Genomic DNA, 8,607 nt, shown 5'->3' with positions numbered 1-8,607 from the left:
GACTTCCTCACCCCGAAAAGCATCCGAATCGTGGTCGTCCACGCACACAAATACCTGTTTCCTTCTACAGGTCAGCAACAAAGTGAACTCCACCGGATTACTTCCAACTTCCATACTTGGATTTCAGTGGCAGACACAGTTATTGTTTCTCATCCATCGATAGAGAAAGCTAGCAGGCTGGTGTCTCTCTCCCTTCTCTCTCTCTCTCTCCTTCTTCTTCTAACTTCTTCAACAACGTCATTACGTCCTTTATCTTCTATTGACGTAAGCACGCCTCACACACACATACACACACACTCTTTATCTTAAAGGGACTTTCACTGAGTCCGTAACACATGTTTTAAACATAATTAAGCACGCAAAGTTGACACAGTGCAGGGAAGCCGAGATTGCAGCAAATCCATGGAAAAATGGCAGCTCAAACACCAATGGGACATTTTGACTACCTTGACATTGGATGAGTCAATATGATAGACCTGGTAATTTGTGCCAATTATTAACTCCAGCAGACACCTGGAGCTTCAGAACATATATTAACTCTTTATTGTTGATTAACAGTAACTGTCACTCGTGCTTATGTTGCACGTTATGTGTGTGTTTCTCACTCTCTCTCTCTCCCTCTGTCTCTCTCTCTCTCACACACACACACACACACACACACACACACACACACACACACACACAGACATGCACTTGTGGTTAATTTACACAAATATGTAACATTTTAGAAACTGTTGACAAACTGTTAACAACCTTGGTATTTGTGCCTTTTGTGCTTTTAAAAAGAATTGACTAAGAACACCAATGATGCATTATGTGGAGTTAAAATAAAATATATTTTTTTGGGGAATAGTGGTTAGGTATGTATCGGCAACACACACAAAATGCTGGATGAACTCAGCAGGTCAGGCAGCATCTATGGAGGGAAATAAATAGTCAATGTTTCGGGTCAAGACCCTTCATCAGGACTGGAAAGGAAGAGGGTAGAAGCCAGAATAAAAAGGTTGGGGGAGGGGGAGGAGCTCAGGCTGGCAGGTGATAGGTGAGTCCAGGTGAGAGGGGGAAGGTAGGTGGGTGGGGGAGGGGGGCAGATGTAATAAGCTGTGAGGTGATAGGTGAAGAGGCAAAGGGCTGAAGAAGAAGGAATCCGGTAGGAGATGACAGTAGACCATGGAATAAAGAGAAGGAGGTGGGAAATAGGAGGGGGGTGATGGGCAGGTCATGAGGACGGGGGAGGGGAAAGAGGAGGAGTGAGGGGCCACTGGAATGAGGGAAAACAAAAAGGGGGTAAGGGGGCAAAAAGGGGAAAACAGAAGGGAGGGGTTATGGACGTTAGAGAACTCGATGTTAGAGACTACCATGGTGGAATATGAGGTGTTGTTCCTCCAACCTGCATCTGGCCTCAATGTGGCAGTAGAGGAGGCCGTGGATAGACATGTCAGTATGGGAGTGTCAACTGGAATTGAAGTAGATGCACCGGGAGATCCTGGCTGTTGTGGTGGATGGAGTGAAGGTGCTCAACAAAGCGGTCACCCAATCTGCGTCGGGTCTCACAGATGTAAAGGAGGCCGCACCGGATGCAATAAATGACACCCTCAGTCCTGGAAGGACTATCTAGGGCCCTGAATGGTGGTGAGGGAGGAGGTGTAGGGGCAGGTGGAGCAGTTTGCACAGTTGCAGGGATATGTGCCAGGAGGGTCATCAGTGGGGAGGGACGAGTGGACAAAGGAGTCACGGAGAGAGCAATCCCTGTGGAAAGCAGAGGGGTTGAGGGAAAGATGTGCCTTGTTGTGGGATCCTGTTGGAGGTGGCGGAAGTTGCAGAGAATGATGTGTTGGATACAGAGGCTCGTGGGGTGGTAGGTGAGGACAAGGGGAACCCCGCCCCTGTTGGGGGGGTGATGGGGGTGAGGCCAGACGTGAAGGAAATGGAGAAGATGCGGGTGAGGGCTGCATTGATGGTGGTGGAAGGGAAATTCCACTTACTGAAAAAATAGGACATCTCAGATGTCCTGGAATGGAAAGCCTCACCATGGGAACAGATACGGCGGAGGCAGAGGAATTGGGAGAAGGGGGTGGCATCCTTACAAATGACAGGGTGGGAAGAGGTACAGTCGAGGTAACTGCTGGAGTCAGTGAGCTTGTAGAAGATGTTGGTGGTTAATCTGTTTCTGGAGATGGAGACAGAGAGATCCAGAAAGGGGAGAGAGGTGTCAGAGATGGACCAACTCAATCTGAGGGCAGAGTGGAAGTTGGAGGGAAATTTGATAAAAATTGACGAGCTCTGCATGGGTGCAGGAAGCAGCACCAATGCAGTCGTCAATGTAGCGGAGAAAGAGTTGGAGATTGTTACTGGTGTTGGTTTGAAACATGGATTGTTCTACGTAGCCAACCAAAAGGCAGGCATAGCTGGGGCCCATGCGAGGGCCCATGGCTACACCTTTGGTTTGGAGAAAGTGGGAGGAGCCGAAAGAGAAGTTGCTGAGGGTGAGTACCAGTTCTGCCAGTCAGAGGAGGGTGGCGGTGGAGGGGAAATGGTTGGGTCTGTTGTCAAGAAAGAAGTGGAGAGCCTTTAAGGCCTTCCTTATGGGGGATGGAAGTGTACAGGGATTCAATGTCCATAGTGAAAATGAGGCAGTCAGGGCCAGGGAGCTGAAAGTTGTTGAGGTGACAGAGAGCTTGTGAAGTGTCACGAATGTAGGTGGGAAGGGACTGGACTAAGGGGAACAAAATGGAGTTGAGAAATGAGGGCACGTGTTTAGTGGGACAGGAGCAGGCAGAAACAATGGGCCTACCTGGACAGTTAGGTTCAGATTATTAAACTATCAACTCTTTCAAGTATCACTGACCTACACTGATGTCTGTGACCACTGGATTGTCATGTACCTCATATTCTTTCCTATTTCAGCAATGCTACCTCAGGAATGGTGTTATTAACAGAAATTTGTGAACGTGACAGGGCGGGACACCATAAGAAGAATATTAAAAATACTTTTAACCATGGGTCTATGTTCAACAGATTGTCCAATGAGATTGCAGTATTCAAATAGTAGGTGTTCAGTATTCAGTTTCTAGGCTGACGTTACCTGTCCAGGTTCATACCTGGCATATATTCTCAACAACACTGAGTGCACTCCACCAGTAAATCGACTGAAGGCTTTGCAAGACGAAGAAATCAATAACAAAACGAGAGGGAGATGTTGCATTCCAGTTTAAGAGACTGCAAGGTAAGGTATAAGCAAAGCGATCCGACTTGTACAAAGATTGCTATGAAAGGTTACAGCAAAGTCAGCAACAAAGTGAACTCCACCGGATTACTTCCGATTTCCATACATGGATTTCTGTGGCAAACACAGTTATTGTTTCTCATCCATCGATAGAGAACACTAGCAGGCTGGTGTCTCTCTCCCTTCTCTCTCTCTCTCTTTTCTTCTTCTGACCTCTTCAACAACATCATTACATCCTTTATATTCTGTTGATGTAAGCACGCCACACACACACACACACACACACACACACACACACACACACACACACACACACACACACACACACACACACACACACACACACACTCTCTCTCTCTATCTTAAAGGGACATTCACTGAGTCCGTAACACCTCCCACCTAAAGAGAATTTTTCCCAAGAAAAATTTTAACCGCGCATACAGTTAGTAATGTTAATAATTATCATTCTACACAACTACAGACTATCAGATTAGTACAGATACATGTTTCCCATTTAACATCGGGAAAGACAATCAGCAATCACATTATCTTTACCTTTAATGTGAGTTATCATGAGATCAAACTCTTGCAAAATTAAACTCCAGTTTAACAGCCTTCTGTTCTTGTTTTTGACTTGGCTCAGAAACACCAATGGACTATGATCTGTATACACAATCAATGGTTTCTGAGCTGTGCAAACATACACACTGAAATGTTGCAAGGCTAAAACAAGTGACAGTAATTCTTTCTCTATGGTGGAATAATTCTTTTGATGCTCATTAAATTTCTTTGAAAAGTAAGCTACCGGATGGTCAATATCATCAAGGTCACCCTTCTGCAACAACACAGCTCCTGCAGCTTCATCACTGGCATCTACTGCTAACGAAAATGGCTTTTCAAAGTCAGGTGATTTGAGCACAGGATGGTAGCATAAAATGGCTTTCAGCTTCTCAAATGCTTCTTGACAAGAATCTGTCCAAACAAACTTTACTCCCTTCTTCAGAAGATTAGTTAGGGGAAGAGCAATATCAGCAAAATTTTTACAAAATTTTCAATAATATCCAACCATTCCCAAAAATCTTCTAACAGTCCTCGTACCTGTGGGAATAGGGAACTCAGATATTGCTTGAACTTTTGCCTGAACAGGAGCTTGCTTGCCTTGACCTACAACATAACCAAGATACGTCACAGTGGCATGGCCAAATTCACTTTTAGCCAAGTTAACTGTAAGATTAGCCTCGGAAAGTCTTTCAAACAACCTTTCTAACGCAGAGATGTGATCCTCCCATGTATCATTCCCAGTCACTAAGTCGTCAATGTAGGCATCTGTATGTTTTAACCCATGAATCACTGAATTAATCATTCTTTGAAATGTTGCCGGAGCATTTTTCATTCCAAATGGTAAAACATTGTATTCATACAATCCAGAAGGGGTTACAAAGGCTGAAATCTCCCTTCCTCTATCTGTTAATGGAACACACCAGTACTCTTTTAATAGGTCAATCTTTGTAAGAAATTTTGCCTTTCCCACTCTGTCTATGCAATCATCCACCCTAGGAATAGGGTAAGCATCTGACTTTGTTACAACATTCACTTTCCTGTAATCTGTGCAAAATCTAACAGTTCCATCAGGTTTAGGTACAATAACACAGGGCAAACTCCAGTTTGAAGTAGAATGTCTAATAATATCATTTTCCAACATGTATTTTATCTCCTGATCAACAAGTTTACTTTTTTCCACATTCATTCGATATGGGTGTTGTTTGATTGGTTTTGCATCCCCAACATCCACATCATGGGTAATTATCGATGTTCTGTTTGGAACATCTGGGAACAGATTTTTAAATTTTAAAATTAATTCTCTCATCTGTTGTTTTTGTGAAACTTGTAAATGGTCCAACTTCGTTTCAAGGTTCTCCAGGATATTTTGGTTTTTTAGTTTCGATGGAATAAGATTTGGTCTAAATTGGCCTTCCTCAACATCAACATCAGGCATTCTAGAAACAACCTTCACATCACCCACCAAGGCCACAACTGAATCCCTCTCATAATAAGGCTTTAGCATGTTTACATGACAGTTGTGTTTTCTTGCGTCTATCTGGTGTTTTGTCACTCGAGATTCAATAACATAGGGTCCAGAAAAATGAGATTGCAATGGATTATTTTGGCTAGGGAAAAATACCAACACCTTTTGCCCCACTGCAAATGTCCTGGGCCGAGCACGTTTATCAAAATATGTCTTCATTCTTATCTGGCTGGTTTTCAAATTCTCTCTCGCTAGCTGGCAGACTCTCTCCAACCGAGTTTTAAATTTTTGGACATAGTCCAACAGACTCAAATGCACTTCTTCAATCTCCTCACATGAGAGTGCTTTTTCTTTCAATTCTGTCAACTCAGGGTCCTTTGTCTGTTCCACCATAAACTCCTTCCTTGACAAAGACAAATCTTTAAATTCAGGCTCACTATAAGGATGTTGATCCTCCAGTGAAGACAGAAAAGTCTCAGATAAGGCATCATAATTTTCTTCCTGTTTAAGACTGTCACAGGGAACCACATCAGACTGCACCGGACTGTCGCTCTTGGCTAATTCTCTAGCTCTAGCTCGAGTCACCGCACATGATGGGTAAACATCTGGATCATTCTCAGATTCATCAATCCTTGGTTTGGTCGTTAACCGTACCACAGGAACACTTTCTCCATCTGCAAGGTCATTTCCCAATAACAAAGAAACTCCTTCCACTGGCAAACTAGGCCTTATCCCTATCTCGACAGGTCCTTCTACGAACTTTGACTTTAAAATCACCTTGTGCAAAGGGACAGATATGGTGTCACCTGTAATGCCTCGTACTAGATTTACCTCACCAGTGTCAGTTTCTTCACCAAAATTTAAAACACTGTCTAGCAAGAGAGATTGGCAAGCCCCAGTATCTCTAAGAATTTTCACTGGCACCTGGGGTGACCCATCATTCAGTGAAACAAAACCCTCTGATACATAAGAACGGAATTCCTGTCTCACCTCCTCCAACTTTTCCGCTTTTACCTCTTGCAAGGACTGATCTTTAACAGCATCTCCTAAACCTTTTTGATTTTTAATTGCCTGAAAGCAAGCATTGGGCACAGCTTCCTTCGTTTTTTTCAAAAGGGTACAATTAGATATCACATGGCCAGGTTTCTTACAGTAATAACAAGTACGCTCAACAGGTTTCTCCCGCACTGGCTTCTTTTCATCCTTCCCTTTTTGATTACCTCCCAATTTAATCTCCAGTTTACCTGGATTGTCCTTGTAACTCTTTTGAAAGGTTTTAGGTTGTCCCCATTTGGATTTATGGGTTAAAACATAATCATCTGCCAACCTAGCAGCTTCTTGTAAAGTTTCCACTCCCTTTTCATTTAAATATGTTGTTAATTCAGCTGGAACACATCTTTTAAAGTCTTCCACTAATATCAATTCTTTCAATTTATCAAAATCCCCATCTACATTTTTAGCCATGTACCATCGTTCAAAACATATTCTCTTTCCATTGGCAAATTCCATATAAGTCTGATCTGCAGATTTCCTCAAGTCTCTAAATTTTTGTCTATAAGCTTCAGGTACCAATTCATAGGCCTTTAACACAGCTTGTTTTACCTTGGTATAATCAGCTGCATCCTCAACAGACAAAGCAGAATAAGCTTTTTGAGCTTTACCTTTAATCACACTCTGTAACATAAGAGCCCATCCTTCCTTTGGCCAGTTTGAACTCAAAGCAACCTTTTCAAAATGTTGGAAATACTGATCAACCTGATCTTCCTCAAAAGGAGGGACTAATCGAACCTCTCTGCTGGCTAAAAACCCATCATCAGAATCAGATTCCAAACTCTTTCGCTTCATTTGTAACTCATGCTGCCTCTGTTTTTCCTTCTCCTCTGCCTCAAACTTTAACTGAATTAGTTCCCGTTCCCGTTCAGCCTCTAACTTCATCCGAGTTAGCTCTCGTTCAGCCTCTAATTTCTTTTGCTCTCGTTCAGCCTCTATCTTCAACTGGGTTTGCTCTCGTTCAGCCTCTATCTTTGCCAGCTGCACCTGTGCCACAGAAATTGCTATTTTAACACTTCCTTCTCAAACACCTTCTTTTCCACATAATGGCCAGCTATCAGTCTCTGAATATCTGTCTTTCTCATAGACTGCTTTACTTCTGTAAGGTTTAGCCTTGTAGCAATCTTTATCAGATCATCCTTTTTCGCCACCTCCAATCCCTTTTGGGTTGGTGACTCCAAAAATGCCTTAATATCCATTGCTGCTGGTTTCCACACACACAAGCCAATTAAAAAGAATTTATCAGATCTCCCTCAACAATCTTTGGATTGAATCCCGAACGAATCTCGTCAATCTGGGGAATGATCCCAGACGACACTCATTAATCTTTGGGTTGGATCCCGGACGAGCCCCCAATTTTGTCACGAACCAGCAACAAAAGAAACACACTGAGCATGATTCAGTGTTAAAAACTATTTTATTAATCACTACTTATGATAATACGAAAAATAAATGTTAGTATGTTAGAATTCAAAAATGTTAAACCTTGAACGTTAACCCCTAAAACTAAACTCTTCGTGTGTGTGTGGCAAAGTCCCAAACTCCAAGTTCAGGAATGGTTCTTAAAGTTCAGTTCCACAAGCCATAAGGTGAAACATGAGCAAGGGCTTCTTCAACAACCACTGTTGTCTGAAGATAAGACGTAGACGTAGAGAAACATAGAGAGAGTAAATACGAAATCCAAATGTTCCACGATGGAACCCAAACAACACTTCAGTGTTTACTCGGTAGTGACTTCCTCACCCCGAAAAGCATCCGAATCGTGGTCGTCCACACACAAATACCTGTTTCCTTCTACAGGTCAGCAACAAAGTGAACTCCACCGGATTACTTCCAATTTCCATACATGGATTTCTGTGGCAAACACAGTTATTGTTTCTCATCCATCGATAGAGAACACTAGCAGGCTGGTGTCTCTCTCCCTTCTCTCTCTCTCTCTCTCTCTTCTTCTTCTGACCTCTTCAACAACATCATTACATCCTTTATCTTCTGTTGACGTAAGCACGCCACACACACACACACACACACACACACACACACACACACACACTCTATCTTAAAGGGACATTCACTGAGTCTGTAACATGTCAAACGCACAAGTACATGTATGTACAGGTGCACTGGAAAACTTACTTGACAGATCAGGAAAGTCAGTACTGCAGGTAGTTTCTTTATGCACCATTTTACTGAGATTGACTGAACATGTTTGTGTGGGGAAAGCAAATCAAAGTTCATAGAACAGAAGAATCCAGAACTCCTTTACAAAGTTTATTGAAAATTGACCAAATGGACAAATAGTATAAAT

General features: G+C 42.7%; 1 protein-coding gene across 1 annotated transcript in view; it reads left to right on the top strand.

Moving 5' to 3' along the window:
- The first annotated feature begins 2,979 nt into the window (after nucleotides 1-2,979).
- Nucleotides 2,980-8,607, top strand: part of LOC127572231 (tetratricopeptide repeat protein 38-like) — a 36,005-nt gene continuing 30,377 nt past the window's right edge. Inside the window, exon 1 of the mRNA XM_052019184.1 lies at nucleotides 2,980-3,226. Within this exon, the coding sequence (XP_051875144.1) occupies nucleotides 3,197-3,226 (30 nt within the window). The 5' untranslated portion in view covers nucleotides 2,980-3,196. The remainder of the gene's footprint in view (nucleotides 3,227-8,607) is intronic.

Source organism: Pristis pectinata, chromosome 7 (genome assembly GCF_009764475.1).
Source record: "Pristis pectinata isolate sPriPec2 chromosome 7, sPriPec2.1.pri, whole genome shotgun sequence".
Taxonomy (NCBI): Eukaryota; Metazoa; Chordata; class Chondrichthyes; order Rhinopristiformes; family Pristidae; genus Pristis; species Pristis pectinata.
Note: the sequence above shows the minus strand (reverse complement) of the source record. Positions and strands in the feature narration are given on the sequence as shown.